This window comes from Lycorma delicatula, chromosome 1 (genome assembly GCF_047948215.1).
Source record: "Lycorma delicatula isolate Av1 chromosome 1, ASM4794821v1, whole genome shotgun sequence".
NCBI classification, from domain to species: domain Eukaryota; kingdom Metazoa; phylum Arthropoda; class Insecta; order Hemiptera; family Fulgoridae; genus Lycorma; species Lycorma delicatula.
In genome coordinates this window covers 278,677,278-278,699,116 of record NC_134455.1, presented here as the reverse complement: position 1 = coordinate 278,699,116, position 21,839 = coordinate 278,677,278, and the positions used below count along the sequence as shown (strand labels likewise).

The 21,839-nt window shown below is 27.7% G+C and overlaps 1 protein-coding gene across 5 annotated transcripts in view; it reads left to right on the top strand.

Annotated features, from left to right (window-relative positions):
* Positions 1 to 21,248, top strand: part of tna (Zinc finger MIZ domain-containing protein tonalli) — a 160,748-nt gene extending 139,500 nt beyond the window's left edge. For all 5 annotated transcript variants that reach the window (XM_075378432.1, XM_075378412.1, XM_075378419.1 and 2 more), the window contains 7 exons: positions 3,501 to 3,689; positions 4,930 to 5,072; positions 5,864 to 6,005; positions 8,246 to 8,381; positions 9,883 to 10,091; positions 10,828 to 11,091; positions 15,828 to 21,248. In XM_075378432.1, coding sequence (XP_075234547.1) covers positions 3,501 to 3,689; positions 4,930 to 5,072; positions 5,864 to 6,005; positions 8,246 to 8,381; positions 9,883 to 10,091; positions 10,828 to 11,091; positions 15,828 to 15,983 — 1,239 coding nt within the window. In that variant the 3' untranslated portion in view covers positions 15,984 to 21,248. The remainder of the gene's footprint in view (positions 1 to 3,500; positions 3,690 to 4,929; positions 5,073 to 5,863; positions 6,006 to 8,245; positions 8,382 to 9,882; positions 10,092 to 10,827; positions 11,092 to 15,827) is intronic.
* The last annotated feature ends 591 nt before the right edge of the window (positions 21,249 to 21,839 follow it).

Here is a 21,839-nt window from a genome sequence, read left to right as displayed (position 1 = left end):
AAAGATGTCCTTTTAAAACCTGATAACCCACTACTAGTATTACTGATAACTTGAAGCCAAGTAATGATACAGTATTGTGGAAAATTAAAGACACTGTGAGACTATTTTTTTTTTTTAAATGGTTTCAATCACAATAAAGATGGTTACTTTGAACAATCCAAAAGAGATTCCCTGATAAAAACAGATTTTTGAACAAAGCATTATTTAACTAAAAATTTGCTAATGGAAATCTAGTGAATAAGTATTACCTAGTTTATTTCCCCGCACAGTGATTTTTGTTTTGTGGGCCCTGCAAACTAACTTTTCTCTAACTTCAAATCAGTTCAGTGACAGTGGATTTAGTGACTGGAAACATGATTGCCAGCGGACATTAAAATTCACATGCTCACCTTGATAGTATGTTAACCTATAAACAAAGAGCTGCTAACTAAGTAGTAAAATTCTGTTGGGCTATGCTTCAAAAAGTGATTTTTGTGTTCAAGAAACTAGCATCACTTGGCTTTGCCTTTAGAGAAAAAGATAAACTGTTTGGTTTCACTAATAATGGAAACTACATGATACGCCTAAAACTGATTATTGCAGAGTTTGACCCTTGATTAAAAGCCAAAATTGATAAGCATGGAAATCTTGGTCAAAGTAATTTATCTTACCTTTCATCTACAATTTGGGACAAGTTGATTGAGCTAATGGGATAGAGAATATTTTAAAAGAAGTGAAAACCTCAAAATACTTTTCAATAATTGTGGATTCAACTCCTGATGTTACTCATAATGACCACTTATCCTTCATCCTGAGGTATGTGAATGAGCCCAGATATCCTGAAGAACGCTTTGTAGATTTTTAAAAACCAAGGCCATAAAGTTAAAGAACTTGTTGATTCAGTTTTTGAATTTCTTAAGGCTTATGGTTTATACAATCAGAATTTCCGCAGACAATCCTTTGGTGATGCTTCAAATATATCTGAGGTCTACTGTGGACTAAAAAAAGCAAATCCATTAATATTTTATGTGCCATTCTCTGCCCATTTCCTTAATTTGGTGGAATGTGGTGCGGCAGAATGCAGTAATCTATCTAGATCATTCTTTGGCTTGTTACAATAGTCTATACAATTTTTTTTCTTTGTCGACCCATTGATGGAATGTGCTCAAATCATTTTTCAAGGCTGGTGATAAGAACCTTTCCATAAAATTATTGAGCATAACAAGGTTGTTGGTCAGGGAAGAGGCATGCAAAAGTCTCAACAGAGGTTTTGATGCAATTACAAAGGCTTTCAAAAGTATGACTAACAGCCAAGATGAAAATAAAAAAATGATGAACAAAGTTAAAGGGGATTTTAAGAAAACTTGTTTGAACTGAAAATTTGTTTATGGCAACTTTGTGGTGTGATATTTTCAATAAATTATCTCTTATTTAAAAGATACAATCATGACATATGAATGTTTCTACAAATTTGATGTTGTACAAATCTCTGATTGCATTTGAGGATGAACTGAAAAGGTCTGTTTAACTTCTATAAGATGGCTGGTGAAAAAAAATTAAGACTGTTTAAACTGTTCTTGAACTGAATTTGGTGTTGAATGTGTAGAAAATTTGCTTAAAAGATCAAGAAAAAGGAAGAAGTTCTTTGATAAATCTGACTCACCTGAACCAGGAGAGGAGGAAGAAGAAAACACAGACATAGTTTCCAAGAAAGCTTTTATATGATCCTTAATAAGCTTCTTTCTGATTTGAACAAGAGAATCACTTTCTATATTGAGTTTTGCAGCACATTCTTTTTTTTAATAAATTATGTAGCTTGAATACTGTTGAAATCACAATAGGCAGCGTCTTTTTTGCAGAAAATTTATGCAACTGACATTGAAGAATCTTCATTTGTTGTTGAGTGTCTTCATTTAAAAGGTTTCAATATAAATTATATGATATCAATGCTGAAGAAATGTCACAATCACAACTTAACAGATGAATAAAATTAAAAAATTGTCAGACTTATATCCTAACATAAATATTTGCCTTAAAGTGAATTTATGTACACCAGCAACAAACTTTGCTGCTGAAAGATCATTTTCCATATCATAAAAAATTATTTGAGATCTACTTTTATTCAGAAGAGTAAGCATCCTAACAAATTAATAGATTTATACCCCAACAAATCAATAATCCACTTATAAAAGGATTAGGTTTTTTAGAACCGGCTGCTATTAAATATTTACTATTCCAGATAACAATTGTGTCTTACAGAAAAAGATTCATCAGTCGGAAAAACATTTCTGTTTGATAGAATTAATAAGGCAGTTTACTTAGTATTTTAGGGGCAACATTATTAACTTGCACTTCCAAAATTAGAATTAGAATTAGGTGGACCATAAATACATATAGAAATACATTTACCATTTTCTCGATTAATTATATTACATAAAATTTTTAAAAAATGTTTCACTGTAATAATATCATAAATTGAAATAATAATAAAACCAATAATAAATAAAATTGATTCGTTGGTATTAATATAAATGTTATGATCCTCTTCATTTAAACATCTAGCTGTTTTAACAGTTGAAAAAAAACTTGAATATTAAACTTGATTTTTTATGATGTTAAATAATGATTTTGCTTATATCAAAGCAAGTCTTTAAGCAGTTTTGATGTACTACAGTTTCACTTCTTTAAAAATTCTACATATATAAGTTAGTTTTTATAGTGGTAATATAACCTCCATATTATTCTTGAAAATTGTTGTTATCTATTAATACCTTTTACACCATGTTTTGAAAGGTTGATTTTCACCTTTGTAATTTTAGTAGTAAAGTATAAAAATTTAACGTAGTAAGTGTACAGTTATATGTATCGGTATATAAATTGTCTATATTGTTTCAAAATTTTACAAAAAAAATTAAAAATTTTATGATTTGTAAAGGTGATTCAGTAGTAATAGTTGGCATTGATTAAAAATTGGATTCAGGATGAGGACAGTTGATGGGGAGGTACGGGATCTGGGGAAGGTAGTATTGGCGGTAATTTTACCTGAGCCCATAGGTGCAAAATATGTAAATCTGGTCCTGGTTATAACACTATTTATATTTCTTATTTTAATGCCATTTTTTTCTTAATGAAAAAAAAATGGCATCTTGTGAAAAAATGGCTCTTGCGAAATAATGCCATCTTTATATTTGGTTATATTAAATCAAACTTTATTCAGATTATTATGTGACTGTATCTACCACCTAAAATCTTGTAACTTAACCTCTGAAAATTTGAGACTTATAATTTTGATTCTTATTTTATATTTTATGTCAAACTTTCTTGCATACAGTTGTATTTAAAAAAAATTGGCAATACACATTCAATAGTTTAATTATGTACTTCTTTAATTCTAGTGAAAGTGTGATGTAGAATTGGATTAATTTCATTATATTTTGAATTTTAACAGTTTATTTCAACTGTTGTATAAAATGTATTGATTTTGTTTTTTTTATTAATTTTTTATGTTTATTTTTTTTCAGTCTCACCTTTTTGTTCTTCAACTGGTTCACCGGCCAAGTGTAAGAAGTGTACTACAAGGCCTTTTAAGGAAAAGGTTACTAACTGCTGATCACTGCATTGCTAAGATCAAAAGAAATTTCAGTAATACAGCTCCATCTGGTATGGGTTGTTCAGGTGACAGAGATGGAGTTGAACAAACTGCTCTTAAGGTAATATTTAATGATGATACATATAAATATTATTTTACTGAAATTTATCTTTTTAAGATTCATATTATTCCTCTGTAGTGCTAAATTATATTTAAATTTTAGTAAACAAACCACCTAGTACAGAATATTGAGGTAAAACATATCTTTCCTTAATTTTTCATGAAAGTACTTTTGCAGGATCCCACATCTTTAATCATGATTAAAATAATTCCTTGCCTGAAAAAAATCTATGTATATATAATTTTTTTAAAAAATTTCTATCCTGATTACTGCACTAATACAATTTAATATTGAATGAAATGTAAACCACCAAAACAGTAAATAGATAAGTTAAACTTACTATATTAATTCCAAGAATCAATTTTACAGGATCCCGCATCCTTAGTTGTTATTAAATTCAGTAATTATTTTAAAACATATTTATTTATGATTTTGTTAATTTGTCAAATTGTTTTCTTTTTTGAAAATTTTGTAATTTATTACAAAATGCAATTTCTGTTGTTCAGGGCTGGAATGATGTAATATTTAAATTCATGTTTTCTTTGTTCTATTGTCTTTTTTGCCAACCATTAGGATTGTATTTTTATTACATTTTTAATTAATCATCATCATCTTTGAATGTGATTTGGTATAATTATTTTGATAGAAAATGATAAACCACTTAATGTGTACACATTAAACCTTGTTTTATTTACCACTAATATTAGTACATAACATAGCATTAAATGTAGCTTAGCTAAATATTGCACTGCATCAAAATTAATTTACTGAAACTAATACACAATAAATGCTGTTATAAGTTTATTATTGATATCCCTGTTGTTTTCATAAAACAATAAAGAAATGCAAGAGAATTTAGTCAGTATTTTAAAAATTATTCTTATAAATAATACATTTTTATTGTTTATATTTAGTACATTATTAAACATTAATCATATGAAAATAATAGAAGTTGGTAATAAAAAAGAATTGCCATTAATAGCTTGTAAAAAAATGTCCATACATGATTAATTAGTGAATTCAAATGTACAAGTATTATGTGCTTTAATACTAAAGATATGTTGGAACACCTTACCTCAAATAACACACAGATCTTTTCACAGATTCTTTTGTGTGCCAACATTTTGCAAAAAACACCTTTAATTTTAATTGTCTGTAAAATGAATTTATACTATCACATTATTGTGTAGTACTTGTATGCATGTATTTAAAAAAAAGAAAATGTTTAAAATTTTTACAGGTCTCACTGAAGTGCCCGATAACATTCAAAAAGATAACATTACCTGCAAGGGGACATGATTGCAAACACATTCAGTGTTTTGATCTGGAGTCTTACCTACAACTTAACTGTGAGCGTGGCTCATGGAGATGTCCTGTTTGCAAGTAAGTAAATTGAAAAATGTATTAATTTAACTTAAATTATTTAAATGTATTAAATAGATAACTATCATATTTTAGAACTAATTAGTAATTTTAATTATTATATTAGTATCAGAAATTATAAATAGAATGTTTCTTTAAATATTTAACTCAAAACAGTTTAGAAATTTTTTGTTATTTTTTTTATAAATATAATGAAGATAGAAAAATTTTGATCACTAAATAAGCAGTACATAATAAAGCAGATACCCTTAATATGTTTGTATACCTCTTTAACTATAGGTGTTCATCCTTAAAACATTTTTGTTCCTGAATGACTGTAAATGTCAGTCAGAGTATCAGGTCCCTTTTTGTATGTTTGTATCTTCTTTAGTCAGTCTGGTTGTCTGAACAAATATAATAAAATTACTGCATTTTAACTTTAGTTAATTTACTTAATAAGATATTCATTCTATACTTGGTATGAAATGAAAAGAAATATGTATTATCATTAAACTTTGATTAATGCCTTGCCTAGTTGCATGTTCTTTGAACTATTTTGGTTGCATATGTAATTTAGGAATGATTACCTCATACTGTAATGTTTAGCAGTGGTTTTTATATTCCTCTTTTATAAAAAATTAATTAACAGTAGTAAATTTCTTAATAATTATCTACAAATATAGTTTTCATTAAAAAACATATATGAATGTCCTTGTGTAATTATTAGTTTTTTTTGTATGTTTACTTATTTGAGAAGAGGTTAATTTAAATTATTATATTCATAACGACTAATTTCTTTCAATTTCTTTCAGCAAACCTGCTCAGCTAGAAGGATTAGAAGTAGATCAATATATTTGGGGAATTTTAAATACCTTAAATCCTTCTGATGTAGACGAAGTAACTATTGACTCAGCAGCTAACTGGAAGCCAGCTAGAAGTCTGCAAGGAATTAAGGTATTTCACACATTAAATTATATTTTTGTTTGTTATTTTCAGTGTTGTTATTTTTATTACTAAAATTGAAATATTAGTATGGAATGTTCCTGAATGGGTTCCATAATGTACCAAAATGTGATTGTTACATATATATATAAGGAGATTAGGGCTGTTTCACTGTGTGATAGTAAATTTCCTGGATTGAGGCCTCTAAAACACATACTCAATAAATTAAAAATATTTATTATTAACTTTTTTCATTATGGTCTTTGTCTACTTCTAATTTTACTTAGTTTTTACTTAATTTTTACTTCTACATTTTCCGTACAATGATTTAAATTACTTTAGATTTACCAGGAAAATGATTACTTTGGAATGTCTTCAGCTAGCTCATGGAAGTCTTCTGAGTCAGTAAGACATTTTCAAATATCGTTTCTCATTAAAGAATATATTGGTGCATTTTCATGCCAAATAAATTATTTTCTTTGATATTCTTTTTAATGATTTTCTAAAGGCTTAACACGATAAATGTATTTATCATGTCAATCACATCTTTGCCAGGCCAATCACATCATCACATGGAATGGAATGGAATGCAAAGTTGGCGGGAGTTTATTTCTCCCTACTTATCGCAGAACCTGGACAGAGTCCCTTGCTGCTGGATCATTCTAATCGGGCTTGTTTTTTTTAAAAGGGTTATTTTAAATGGCGGGTCTAATTTTTTAAGTTTTGTTTATTATTATTTAGTGAATTTAACGGATTTAGTTGCATTCCAATCCGTTGTTGAACCAGCGTTATCGAACCCATTTTATGGGCCGACCGCAGAAGGCTAGGCTTATGAAGCCTGTCCTCCCGACGTAATTCCCCTTCAGACCGTCTACGCCACAACGGGGCACTAACTATGAGGAGGGAGCAATGCGACCCCTACTCTGGAGGAGTCGCAATTGCTGGTTTATTTTGATCTAATTAGTAAGTTTTAGAAAGGAGAGGTTGTGTAGAAGTTCTTCATCCACTGTTATGGCTGCCTTCTAGGACGCATCTTTGCTGGGCTCTGTTCCGGACTCCAGTCCGTGATGTTGGGACGAGTAGAGGGTCTTCCTTCTTCTTCATCTTCTTCTTCTCTCTCTTCTTCACATCATCACACGTGTTTATGAAGTTTAATGCTTAAAGTCTGATTTTCTGGCATAAATTCATAATTAATGTTACCTTTGGTATAAAAATCAATCATTTTCTCGTGCAATTTTTATCAATTTCATTTTTGTAAGATATCAGTTTCATAGGTAGACTCAAATTGAACTTACTTGCTTTGTTCTTGAATTGTACATGAAGTACCAAATTTAATCACCAGTACAGTGCAGTTTAAAGTATTTTAATGAATTCACCAGATAATCCAGGACATTGATGTTTTTGTTCCTGTGATAACAAATTAGGAACAAAATGTGTGCATACATTTTCTTTTGCAAACAATAAACAAAAGTTTTTGTACTCTTTCTCTATTAATCCCCGACACTTCTTCAAACACTGAAAAACTTAAGTTTCAATCTTTGATTAAAATATTTTGAATCAGTTTTATCAATCTTGCTTTCAGAAAATTGAGGGACTGTCTATCCATTCTCATCATTCCCCATCAATCTCACCATTCATCAGATCATTTATGTCATGTAAACACAGATTTTTTAAAATTCTTCTTTGCACCTAATTTTAAACATTTCAAATGTTTTGGTAGCTATTTTCCCTAATTTTACACAAGAATATATTTTTTTTGTTCTGAATTTTGTATTTCAATTGTTAGGAATATTTCTTACGTAATATTTTCTTTTGCACTTCATGGATTAGTTGTACAGTCTTTTCCAGTGTCTGTCTTCTTCGTGGTTCTTCCTTCTATTGTCATTTTGTATTCCTTAAATTAAAATAAGTGTATCTAGGTTGGTGATTGACACTGGAAAAAAAATGAAGTTATAATTAACTAAGACCGTGATTAACACTTCTGTATGAAAGGCAGTAGTGATATCTATAATATTCATTATAATTTTTATTTATTTTTTTAATTCTACCATTTGATGACTAAGAACTTAGAATGGGGTGTGCAGGCAAAGATTTTTTTAAAAAAGATTGGGAAATAAATAGTGCATTGACATTATCTAGAAAAAAATGAATTCATCTGGTCTAGCTAATTTATGTATCAGTTTCTTACTAAGGTCAAATATTATTTGTATTCGTGTATAATCAGTTACTAATATTTATAAATAACTTTTCAGACGGAAGATGATGGTGATTCATGTGGAGCCAAAAGGATGAATAAGGCAATGTCTCCTGGTAGCATGAATATGCCTACCATGAATAACTGGGATATGAGCCAGTCAATGTCTCCTTACATTCCTCCTGACATGAATAGTAAGATCAATAAGTTATTATAATAGTTCTATACTTATTTAAATCTTGAATTTTATACTACTTATTCTAATTTAGTATTGCTCCATAGCAGGGAAATTGATCACTACATTTTTTTGTAGCGAGTCGATGAAATAAATTAATGGTTAAAAACTGGAAGTGGTTAAAGGTTTGTAATAGTACCAAATTGTTAAAGGTTTGGTTAAATGGCCATGTTCAGGGAGTCAAAAAAAAAATCAGATTGGAATTGTTTTAATAATCTGGTCACCTGCTTATTAAATGTAATTAAAACAAAATTTATTTCTATTATTTTGAATTTTATTCAAAAGAGTAACTTATATAATACACAAAATGTACACTGCTCGCATAAATATACAAATTATATAATAGAAAATATAAACTATTTTTGAATGGAAATAGTAAAGAAAGCATGATTGTCAGATGCTCTTGTTTCCAATATGAGCTGTGTATTAACCACTATACGTACTGACTACAGGGAAAATATAGACAAGCAAAACTACCTATCTACTTAATGTTAGCTAGTAAACAGTTAAAATAGATGTTTTAAAAACTGTTCATATTATCACTGCCTTAGTACATAAATATTGCAATCACTATTCAAAATAATTCTAAAAAGGTAAGTTTTATAAGATGTAAAAAGGCAGGCTAAATTAGATTTCAGAATTCAAATTATGAAAATGAGATGAAAGGTAATCGGTAGAAATTTTGACCAAAAAGTATAGAAGAAACTCTGTTTGAAGGTAATATAATAATAGCTTCTAAAAATTGCATAATTAGCAATAAAGGTGTTGAAATTTCTGATTTATAACTACTGATGATATTTTTATAAATTGCCAAGGAAACAGAAGTGGGGAAATTAAACTAAAAGTACTACCTATAATTCTGATGAGGAGCAGAACTTGACAATCTTGTTAGCTCTACCAATTACTAAAGCAAATAGACAATTTTTTTATCATACAGAGTAATTTTAATGACAAATCTTTTATCAACATTTTTTAAACAGAAAAATTTATTTGAGTTGGTAAAACATTAGCTTCAATTTATTTACTGCTGTATAAAGTTTCCCCATATGGGCAAAGTATGATTTTTCTTAAAACCAATTGTTGAGTGAAAGGCTTTTATGTTTAATTTAACTAGTTGTCTTATTTATACTGTTAGACTGAGTTAATTAATCTGTAATAATTATAATATGATGAAAATTTTATTTCCATATAGATATCAAACTAAAAAATGTGTAATCTCAAATTGAAAATCAAAATTACAAGTTTTAAAAACTATCATTCAGAATCTCATTGTAATTAATTTTCATTATCCTAATGTTAAGGGTTCCTTTAGTATTATTAGGTAATAATTATTCTTTAACCATTAAGAATACTGGAAAACACTTAATAGCAGTATCAATAAGCAAAAATTGGTCTGCTATCTAAAATATTGAGACTAATTTGTGAAAATTTAATGCATAATTTTTTTTTTAATTTGATAGGCATTGCTAGTGGATCAATGATGACATCAGGACCACCCGCTTATTCAGCGGGAACAGTAAATAGAGGTTCCAATAGTAGCTATGAATTTCCTAACACTACTACCACTACTACTGCCTCAGAATTTCCAGGTGGTCCTTTGTCCCACCTTAGTGATTCTGTCAGCTCTTTGGACCCTCTTAATGCTATGGAAAAATCATTAAATGAACAAGTGAGTATATTATACAATTTTTTATTTTCTTATCGTTAAGCTTATTAAAAATATTGTTCATAATAAAAAAATGAAAAATATAGATCTTAATAAAAGATTGTGTAAATTTTAAAGTTTACTATAAATCCAAGCGTATTATGTAAAAAACTGATAATTTTGTTGTTTATCAATTTTATTCAGGCCTCTCAAATAAAATATCAGCTTCTGAAAATGATTTATTAGGAGGATGATACTAATATCATATAAATATATATGATACTAATGTCATATAAATATATCTTCCTAAATTTTAAATCTAGGAGGAAAAATGTGTAAAACTGTTTTGTTGCCTTTTATATGTTACCAGTAGTATTTCATGATGCTGATAATGTTTATTTAATTTGCAGTAAGAATCTAAAATTACTCCTTAAAATATTACTTAAGATGAGAGTTCATCTCTTCTTGGTTAAAAAATGTAATTGATGAGAGCTTATCGGTTTTAGCATTTGTTAATATTTTTATGAGCCGAAGTTAGATTTTTTATATTTAAATTATAGTATTATATTTTTTCCATGCCACTAACCAGTCTTCTTTTTGAGAGAGTCTCCTGTTTAAGTTTTATATTGACGATTCATCAGTCAAAATTTGGCATGATTTTATAAGTTTATTTTTTTTTGGTTGGGTAATTAATTTATTATTAAATTTTGTGTGAAGTTTCTACTAACATACTGATTTTAGGAATTATTATGAATTACAGATGCCTCACACACCGCACACACCACACACACCACATACACCTCATACGCCTGGCGGAACTCCAGGCAGTGGCGGAGGGGGCGGCGGTGGGGGAACGGGAGGCAGTGGGCCGCCCAGTGTGCCCCCATCCACCGCCCCCGACAGTTCCACGACCACAACCCCTGCAAATACAGGAGCAACACAAGACAACGAAATTCCCTCAGATCTTCATTTTGATCCTGCGGCTGTTATTGATGGTGAAGGCCAAGGCCAGGAAGGACTTAACGTAAGTTCAACAAATTTTTTATAATCATTAGTATTTGTAGATAGTATTATTTTTTGGTTAATTGGTTATAATATAGTGCGATCATTTTATTGCGCTCATCATTTGTCTTGAGCTCACTGACATTGAATAACCATAAAACATTATAGGAATTTTAGAAGAAATATTTGATGATCGCATGATCTTAAAAGGTATGTGGCCCCCTCATTCCCCTGACTTATTATCACCAGACTGTTTTCTCTGGGATTTTTTGAAAGGACATCTATATTGTGCAAATCCACGTATTCTACAAGCTCTAGAATGAGCCATTACTGCAGAGATGAATTCCATTAGCCCTGATGCCCTACAAAGGGTGTCAAAACATATGGTTGAAGGGTTCAGAACTGCCTTCAGAAAAAGTAGATATTTGCAACACTTGCTGTAAGACATTACCAGTTGTGCATAGTGAAATTATAGTGTTTAGTATCACTATGCGCATGATAAAATGATTGCACTATACAAATGTTTTTGTAATAATTTACATAGATAAGTTTATGCGTGCAGAAGGAAATTCAAATAAAATATTTAATACACTAAATGCTGAGTTTAAGTATATAAAGATAAGTTACATATAAAGTTGTTCTATAATTTGTTTTGCATTAATTTTATCCATTTCATTGTTTTAATTGTAGAAATATGAATATAAAATTGTAGCTTGCAAGATATACTTGTACGGGCTTGTGTTATGTACATGTACACAATGGTAACCATTCTGACTTTTAATATGAATTTTATGGTGTTATAAACTTGATGAATGAACTCTTCATGTTAACTATAAAATGTGTTGAAATTGATTCAGTAAATTGCAATTATCTTTTGAATACTGTTGACTGACTAGAAGACATAAATGTAGGTGATTCTTTACTGTATTCTGACTGAGTAGAGTAACAGTTTGTTTTAACGAATTAGTTTGTGTTTTGTTATTCATAACAGCATTTACTTTATCATAAAAACATTCCTTTGAACTTTAGAGTTGTATTTAAAACTGTATTGTGATTTTCTTATATCACAATAAAAAGTTTAATAATTGTTTTTGTTTGGCTAAACAGTAAACAGTTTAGTAACAGTTTGTTTTATAATTATTAACTTACAGGGTGATCTAAATTAAGTTCTAATATTACCTTATTAATATTTAACTGATTGAAATTACAGGTAATTTCAGTTTTTTATTTTAAAAATAATTTCTTTATTTTTATAAGATTTATTGATTTATGGTGATGATTCATTAGTAAACAGAGTTTTTATTTTAAACGAAAATTTAACTTTGAAGAAACTATTCTTTTGAAGATTAACAAATTATTTCATTTGAAGAAAGTAAAAAATTCCTTCTGGTCTTTCTTTTTTACTTAACATAAAAATTATGAATTTGAAGTACAGTAGTACCACTCTCCAATTAGTAGTATATTTCAACATCTAATGAAGGTAATAGCAGATCCAATAGGTGTATTATGAACTCATAATTTTTATTTAATGTATATTATTGATCGTTAATTGATAATTCATACATGAAGAAATTACCAGTAATAAAAATAAAATAATTAAATTCAAGCGACTCTCAACAATTATGATCTCCAAATTGTAGGTTTATTATTTTAAAAAAATTATTATTTTGAAATGAGTAACTGTAAATTGCAGTAAGATTTACTTTGTACATTTACTATTATCTTTAAAATGAGCTATAAAACATAATGCAAAGTTTTTATTTTATGCTATCTCATTACAACCTGATGATTCTCCAACAGCTGGAACACCTTTTAATGAGTAGCATTCTAGAAGTTGAAGGATGTAATGAGTGAATGCTAACCAGCTGTAGGCTCATAAACTGGTACCTATTGATGATAATAAAGTTAAGTTGCATTGAATTTAGCTTCCCTGCATACCATTTACTTTAATTCATGATTAACGGTTGTAGCAGTGGATGGATGTCTCTTAAAATACAAAAATTATGATGAAAATATTTTAAAAAAACCTTTTGGGTAAATAAAAATATAGTTTGAAGATGTAGTAAAATACTCAGTTGACTTTACTGAAAGTCAGTCTCTTTTTGTTGTTAAGAAAATTTTTTATTTTGTGACTATGAATTCAGTGAATAGATAATCTTTGTAAACTAATATTCATTACAATTTTTAAAGTACAACAGATATAGTTATGTTGATGACAACTTGGCTGAATATAATATTAATTATTTTACTTGTATCATCTGTGTAATAGTTTATATGACTGGTATCAGTGACACCAGCTTTATCATGTATGCTATAAATCATGATTGATAAAAAATTAGAAGTTGTGTAAACTTCCTTCCTTGAATTTTTTGGTTTAGCATAAGTGTGTTTGCTTTCAGTAGCACATATATTAATTTACACAGGAATCAATCTAACACGAAATAGCTAATGGAATTTTTTGCTGACTAAATTTCATCAGGTTTCCAATTCCAAATACTACTCTGTGTTAATCTCTAAAAGTGAGTGTTTTTTCATTTCCAGCTTTGTAACCTTTGTAAAAACCTTTGTTCGAATTAAAAAAAATTAAACACTTTACTTTTTCCAAATTGTCTCCTGTAACTATCATGAGTTTCTAAACTCCATCTAAATAAATTTGTTATATTCCGTAGACAGGTATGCAATTGTTTTCAAAGAGAAGTAGTTTGAAGGGATTCAAGTAACTTGAAATTAAATATAAATTGTATACTTAATTATATTATACTTGATTAATACTTACTTATACTATACTACATATTATACAATACGTATATTATAGCTATATTATTTTATTAAAATTAATTATTTTAATATTCATATTATTCTTTTGTATTGTTAAATTATATTTTAAATTCTATTAATATAAACCACCTAGTACAATATATTGAGATAAGACATATCTTACCTTAATTCTATCATGAAACTACCAACAAATATTACACTGCTTGATTTATTTTAACATTTTTAATATCTACTTAATATACATTTTAATTATATGACTTCAATACTATACTTTTATATATATATATATATATGCACACACTATATCACTATATACAGAGTGTCCAGGCTAAAGGTATTAAAAAATAACAGCTTATATTAAGAGAACCAATTTAATAATTCTTTTTTTAATGAACACAGCAACTCACCAAGTTTTAATGTAGGTTAATCAAGTTCAGTGTGTGCACCTTCTGTAGCTTGGCAGATATCTAGATGATAATCTAAGTGTTGCCTGGTGTTTTAGTAGCATCTGTGGCGTTATTATACATACCTAAATCTTCAACAATTCTTTGTTTTAAATTGTCCAAATCTCAAACTTTTCTAATATACACAGCTTTTAATAAATCCGTAAGCAAAAATGTCCAGAGAAGTGATATCTGGAGATCTCGGTGGCCTTATAGTTGGACCCTTTCATCCGATTCAGCAACTGGAGAAAATGTTCAAGAACATGGTAATATCTTGACAAACATGTGATAGAGCACCATCTTGTTGGAAACTAAAGCCTGCAGGGATCTGAAAAACAGCAAATTTCTCTAAATTTTCGAGGTATGTGTGTACTGTCTTACTGGACTCCATTAGAAAAAATGGACCAATGATGCCATGTTTGTGCAGTCCTAACCAAACATTGATTTTCAGTGAGTCCCTTTCATTTTCAATTACTTTATGGAGGTTTTCAGTACTCAAAAATTTGACAATTGTGACTGTTAACTTGTCTGTATGTATGAAAGATTGCTTCCTCACTAAATAACATATCATGATAATTGGATTGTTTTCAATGCAGTACACATTACCTCTGTAGCAAACTGATATTGCAGGTGGCAGTCATTTGGTTTAATGTGATGAAGGAGTTGTAACTTGTACGCTCTTAAGCAGAGCCCCTTTTGAACCATATTATGAACAGTGGAACGAGGAATTTGCAATTCATAACTAGCCTGCCTAATTGACTTTCCAGGACTGGCAGTAAATACATCAAGTACATGTTCCACAGTCTTGTCACTAACTGAAACTTTTGGATGATAAGAGTTAGTGAAAACAAATTTTTGATCTCTTAAATTCACACTGACAAATAGACAGGTCCCACTGATGAATAGCCTTGGATCAATATTCTATTCAGTTCATACACGCCATTGAACACTTGAACTCGTGTAACTGATTGAAACTTGTGTGTCCCCAAGAATAACTTACTAAACTTTCTGTTGTAGGGGGGTCCACATCTCAGCTGCTTACTATTGAGTACAATTGCGTTTTTTGAGTTGGCTTGATTGCGTATGAGTATTGCAGTGACTTTGAGAGTACACAGAAAAAATCTTGGAGATATCTCCAATTGAGCATACATTTAACAGATTACAGTTGGTATTTTATTTTTAAAAACAGGCAATTACTTTTGAATACCTTTAGCTCAGACACCCTATATATTATTACGTATACCATATTAATTATTAGTAGTATATATGTATTATATACTACTAATAATATTAAATATATATATATGTCTATGTATATATATATATATATATTACAGTATAATTTTAAATGTATACTTATATTTAATATTATACTTAACTATATACTTAATATTAATTATATAAATATAATTAAATATAAATTATATACATTATATTACTATAATGAAATTAAATCATTAAAGTTATTCAGGTTTCATTAGTTTGGAGTCAGTGAACAGGCTTTTAAAATATTTTAGTATTTTTTTTTTCTTTGCAGTTATTACCTGATAACGTGGTAGATCCAATGGAACTATTATCTTACTTGGATCCACCTGATCTTGCCACACCACCCAGTAGTGGGGGAAGCAGCAATGGTAACATTGGAACACCTGGTGCCACAACTAATGATGATATTCTTGCTTTATTTGAGTGACTTATATAATCTGTGATTGTGATAAGTTATTAATATTGTGTTAAAAAGTCAGTCATCTGAGAAATAAACATCTTGACTGAACCGGATGAAACATTATGACATGCTGGTAATGTCAATATTTGTATTTATATATCTCAGTTCTGACATTTGTTCCTTTTAATTTTTTTTAACAATGCAGATATTTGTAAATAACTTATGTCTACAGTGATAATGTGTAAAGACGCTGCAAATTATAAAAAATTAATTATGCAGTGAAAAAAGTGCTGAACCTTGGCATAAGACTTCTGATTATTTAAATTGCCATAGTGATGTATGAAATGTGTACAAATTATTTAGAAATGTTCCTTGTATTTGCCATGGCAGAATGTTATTAAACAGTTGTAGAAACTTAATGGTTGGGATGTTGTAAGATCATAAGAAATATGAACATTATTATTATATATGCATCAAAAAAAGAAAAACAAAAGATCAAGAATTCAACGTTCCTTAAAATTTTATGTGTGTGATAGGTACTTATGTGTGTGATAGTTAGGTACTTTGACATACCTAACTCAACAATCGGATGTCCAATCAAATGTGTGTCGTGATCATTTTGCAAGGTGCCTTGTGCACCAGTTTCTGCATTGTGCATTAATTATCACGAATGTGTGTGTGTGTGTGCGCGCATATGTGCAAACATGTGTAGATATGTACATGATGTGAAGATGTATTTGGTATATTGTGCTCTATTTTCACCTCAGATTTTTTGTACAGTTGCTTAGTTTTTTGTTTTTATTAATTATTTTATTTAATATTTTTTTATTTTGCTTGGGAATATGATGAATGAATAATGTTTATTGAAAATAAGTACAGTGAATCATGGGGTTACTGTTATACCGCTGTCTTATGTGATATTTTCATCAATAATTTTATTGAAGAAAAATATCTTTTTATTTATTTGCATGTATTGTGAGATACTCTTGATAATTTAATCAGTGAAATGGTAATTGGTGTTGATGTTTTGTTTCAAATGTTTTGTAAATTGATTTGTATATTGCAGATTTCATTTATTGGCCTATAAAAGTCAATTGATTTTATTCATTCTGTATTACTTGTTCAATAATGCCAATCTTAAGTATTTTTTTTTTTTAAATCCTGTCATTAATTATAAAGTTTTTTGTACATCTATTAATGTATAGAGATATGTTTATAAGATTCAGTTAAAGTATGTGTGGTCTTTTTTTTAATCATTATGTATTTTTTATGTTCCCAACATCTAAGAATTGTAGGTACAAATTGTTTTAATTTCAAAACCGTGATAAAACAAATATATAGTCTGTATATAACTTGTACGAAAAGAGGGCACAACCTACCAGCAGATTAAAAATGTGTGTGTATTTAAACATTTGTAAATAGTATTAACTAATGATGGCACATGATATAATATTAATTATATTATATAAATATATATATATAATGTCGGCCAGTTTTCTCTAGGTAAATATACATTAGTTGAGAATAATTATTAATAAAAGATAATTAATATTATAAATATTATATTTTAACTGTTGTTGGAACCAAAACTGTATTTAATAGAATAAATTGGTAGTATGATGTATTCTATGATAATATTGATATGAATGATATTGATATATGAATATAATGAAGATGATGCTGTGAGTAAAATATAAATTTGAATGATTGAATTCTAAATCCATAATTTCTTCATTTCTCTGTGTACTAACGGCTTTCCATAAAAATGAGTTTTTGTAGGATATTAGCTATTTTAACAGTTTAGAATTATTGAATTATTTGTGGTATGTTCATGCAGTACGCACACAAAACAATAAATGTTAAAGCTTTGTTAGCTGTGTTGGATTTCAGTCATTTAAAATATTTTTACAAAGTGAAGTTTTCATTTTTCTATAAATAGAACTTACTCAACTTGATGTTATGGCAGAAAGATGTCTAATTTTCTTAATACATGTTTGCGTATAAAAAAATACATTTTAAAATTATCTTATTGATATTGTGTTATTTACAAATCAGAATCTTTTGATAATTTTATTAAATTTTAAGGAGATTCAAATCCATAATGATCAGTGATGAAAATTACAAGGATAATAAGGCTTTCACAAATTATTGCCCTACTATTATCCTATTGATTGGGTTGACAAAACACAGTTTAACTTTTTAAAAGACAAGTGTAGAAAATTATTCTTATTAATATGCGAAAGAAAAATTTTATCAGCTCTAAAAGTATATTGGGGAAACTCATTTAAATATTAGAATGTAAGTCATTTTTTTACATCACATTTATAACGTACATTACAGCTCTAGTGCAGTTCAGTTTGTCTTCAGAATTATTTTTCCCTTTTCAGTTTTAATAATGATGATAATAAAAAATCCAGCGCTTAAAAATCTAATTCAATTAGCAACTACAATAATGTAACACAGTATTATGTTATTTTTAGCACTAACCAATTATAATATTGGAATAGGATAATACTGCATTATACAACAGTATTTTACTGCAAAACTTAAAATTGTAAATGAACAAGTAAGTGGTGTATTTATAATGGGTTATTGACTTGTATATAATATTGTAGTTGATTTCAAATCAAATTAATGTCCTACGCTTTCTATTCCTGATTTTATTAGTAAAACTACTGAAGTTTACATTCCTAGATATGAATTTTTGTTCTTGTATACGTGAGAAGTATTTCCTTGTTTCTGAGTTATGAACGTTGTTTACAATGCTAAAATTTTTTCAACTCAAGCTTAAAAATGAGCTCTTATTTCATTTTTCAAAATTGTATTGTTTAAAATGAATGAGTCTAGGTAACTGTTGAAAGATTTATTTAACAGTTTCATATCTGAATTATGTTCTTAACACTAAATCCTGTTTGTGAAGTAATGTTAGTTTTAATATCACTCAGTATCTTTTCTTAGAATTCTATATAGTTTTTATAAAAAAATATCTGGATTTCTATTTTCTTTGGTAATTAGAAATTAAAAGAAAGAGTTCTCTTTTTAATCAATTTTTTGAGGATCTTGTGAGTTGAAGAAATGTGTTGGATTTTTTTTAAGATACCAATTACAAGCATGTTAGAAATCAAAATTAGTTGAAAAGAAGGCAGATCATCAGAGTTGTTAAGGACTGAAGTAAAATTGTTGATTTTTCAATAAAGTATTTTATTTATTTTTTTGTCCAGACAGACTGTTCATTTGATTTTGGGTAAGAAATTAGGAACATAATATGTAACAAATAAGTTCTTTTACAAAGTTTTGCTTAATTATTTAAATAATACCGCATTGAAAACTGGAAAAGACTTAAAATTGAAAATTGCTGATGTACTGAGTGATAGGTTTTGGCTATTATTTTGGTTTAATCTACTTGTCTATTAAATTTTTGAAATTATAAATTAAATATGACTACTATTTTGTACTACTGGTCATTTATCTTTATATTTACTGTCATAATATATAATCTTATGTAACAGATTTACAAAAGATATAAACTTTTCAGAAGTTAAATTTATGAATTATAATAGTTCTTTGAGGAGATCACTTAAAATAATAATTTAGTTTAAAAAATATTGTTAAAATTTTTAAATAGATTTTCAGTCCAAAATTTTTCAGCTGTTGAAGTAGATTTCAGAAATTACTATCAGATATTTAATTAATATCAAAAATTTTGATTTTACTAGATAATGTTGTCTTCAACAGGCTACAAACCTAGTTTCAATTTGGTAGATGATCTTGTTTAGAGTCAGAACAACCATTCTTGAAACAGGAAAGTGAAACTATATTTTGCTAATTATTTTGTTGATTACAGATAATTTCATGTGTGGTCTTGTACAGTACAAACATTTAATTTATATTTTTTACCAAATGGGAAAATGGCAATTTCTTTTTTACTTACATTTTTTTATAAAAATATTTTCATAATAGCCTTATGAAGAATAAATTTACATTAAATTATGTGTAAAAAATGTTTTTGATAAAAAGCATTTTTCACTTTTATGTACTTATCAGCTAAGTACTTACCCACAAAATAATAATGAGAAATTTATACCACTTACAGGCAAACACTATATCAATTTTGATATTGTAGCTTTACTGAGAGTGATATGTGGCATTGGCTCTTGCACATACACAGATGTATTTATGTAATGCTAAAAGTTAGTAGTTAGGAACATTATACACAAAATATTACATTTTAAGATGAATGAACTTTTAATTCTTGCGTCTCTTTTTAATTAAAATTATTCAATTTTTTTGTAAATCTGATTACTGAAAACATGGTTTTGGAAAATGATGGTTTACTTTCACTTTAATTTTATTGAAATAATTTCTTTTCATGTTTTATTTATCTTAATCTTGTTTACTTTTGAATTATCTTTTAATATTGTCTAACAAAGCTTACATTTGTAAAAGTACATTTTCATGAACAGTTGTGAAAAAAAATGAATATAAAAGTATTGTGATATAGATTTTTATTAACAGTTGAATTAAAGATTCAGGTTTTCTGTGCGTACTGTTATATATGAAAATTGTTATAATTATTGAATTATATTCTCTGCTGATTATAAATAAAATATGTAAATTTGTTCTGAGATCTGTTGTGAGAAATGAAAAATTTACTTCCGATTAATCTGATTTATTTTCAAATAATAAAGTAAAGTTAATTTTAATTATTGTGATACTGATTTAATATCACTGGAAGGGAAGAAATATTTACAGTAAGTTTATTTATCTCTAGCAAATTATGTTAAAATTTTCAGAACAGATCATTAGCAGGTTGTGCAGCCCAGATTGTTTTTACTTTGTATTCCATTATAAATTACCAATTTAGAGATTTATTGAGCCAGTAGTATCATTGTAAATTCTTTCTACTGATATCTAAAACCCAGCCTTGTGTATAAAAATTACAGTACAAACATTTAATTTATATCTATTACCAAATGGGAAAATGGCAATTTCATTTTTACTTACATTTTTTTATTATTCAAGCATAAATTAGTTCATAAAAAAGGCATTTAATTTTGCAATATTTTCTATCACAATGTCAGTCTAGAAAAAATCAGATTTTTTTTATATAGAAGTTAAGGGTACATTAAAATCAATGCTTTTGTACTAAAAATACATTTACAACTTAAGAAAAAAATTGTAGAAGTTTCAATATTAGTACTTTAGAGGAATCTTTTATAGAAAAATTAGATATAACCAATACATTATTTTGGAAAATTCAAAATTATAATATTTATATGTACAGATACCTAAGTTTGCATATATATATATTTTCCTTCATTGAAACTATAATCAATTTTAATTTGTATTTCATAAATTATGAAAACAGTATTAAGTAGAAAAGTATATAGTATGTAATTACTACTTTTTTTTAAACTAATAAATTTTGGTTTGATTTCACAATGTTAATTTTGTAATAATATTTAAATATTTTAAAATATCAAGTAAAATGTTACAACTAGTGTTTTAGCTAGTGATTTTCATTCTTTAAAAAGATTTTTGGTATTGTATTTATTTTCTGTTATAAGAAGTATTGAAACATCTATTCATTTTCATTGTTTATTATAAATGTATTTTTTAATTTGTACAAGTATAAATAATAGCAATAAATTCTGAACAGCTTGTTTATTAAAGTTGTTACTACTGATTTATTTTAATTGATATTAAAAATATTTTTACTTTATAGCTAGTTATATAAAATCTTTGTTTTAAACTTTTTAAATATTTATAAATCAGGTACCTTCAAAATCATGTCCTTATTAGCAGTGTAAAATAATGAATGGATATTAGAAAAAAAAGTCGACAGATTATTAGAAATTAATTTTCTATTATCCAAAAATTTTA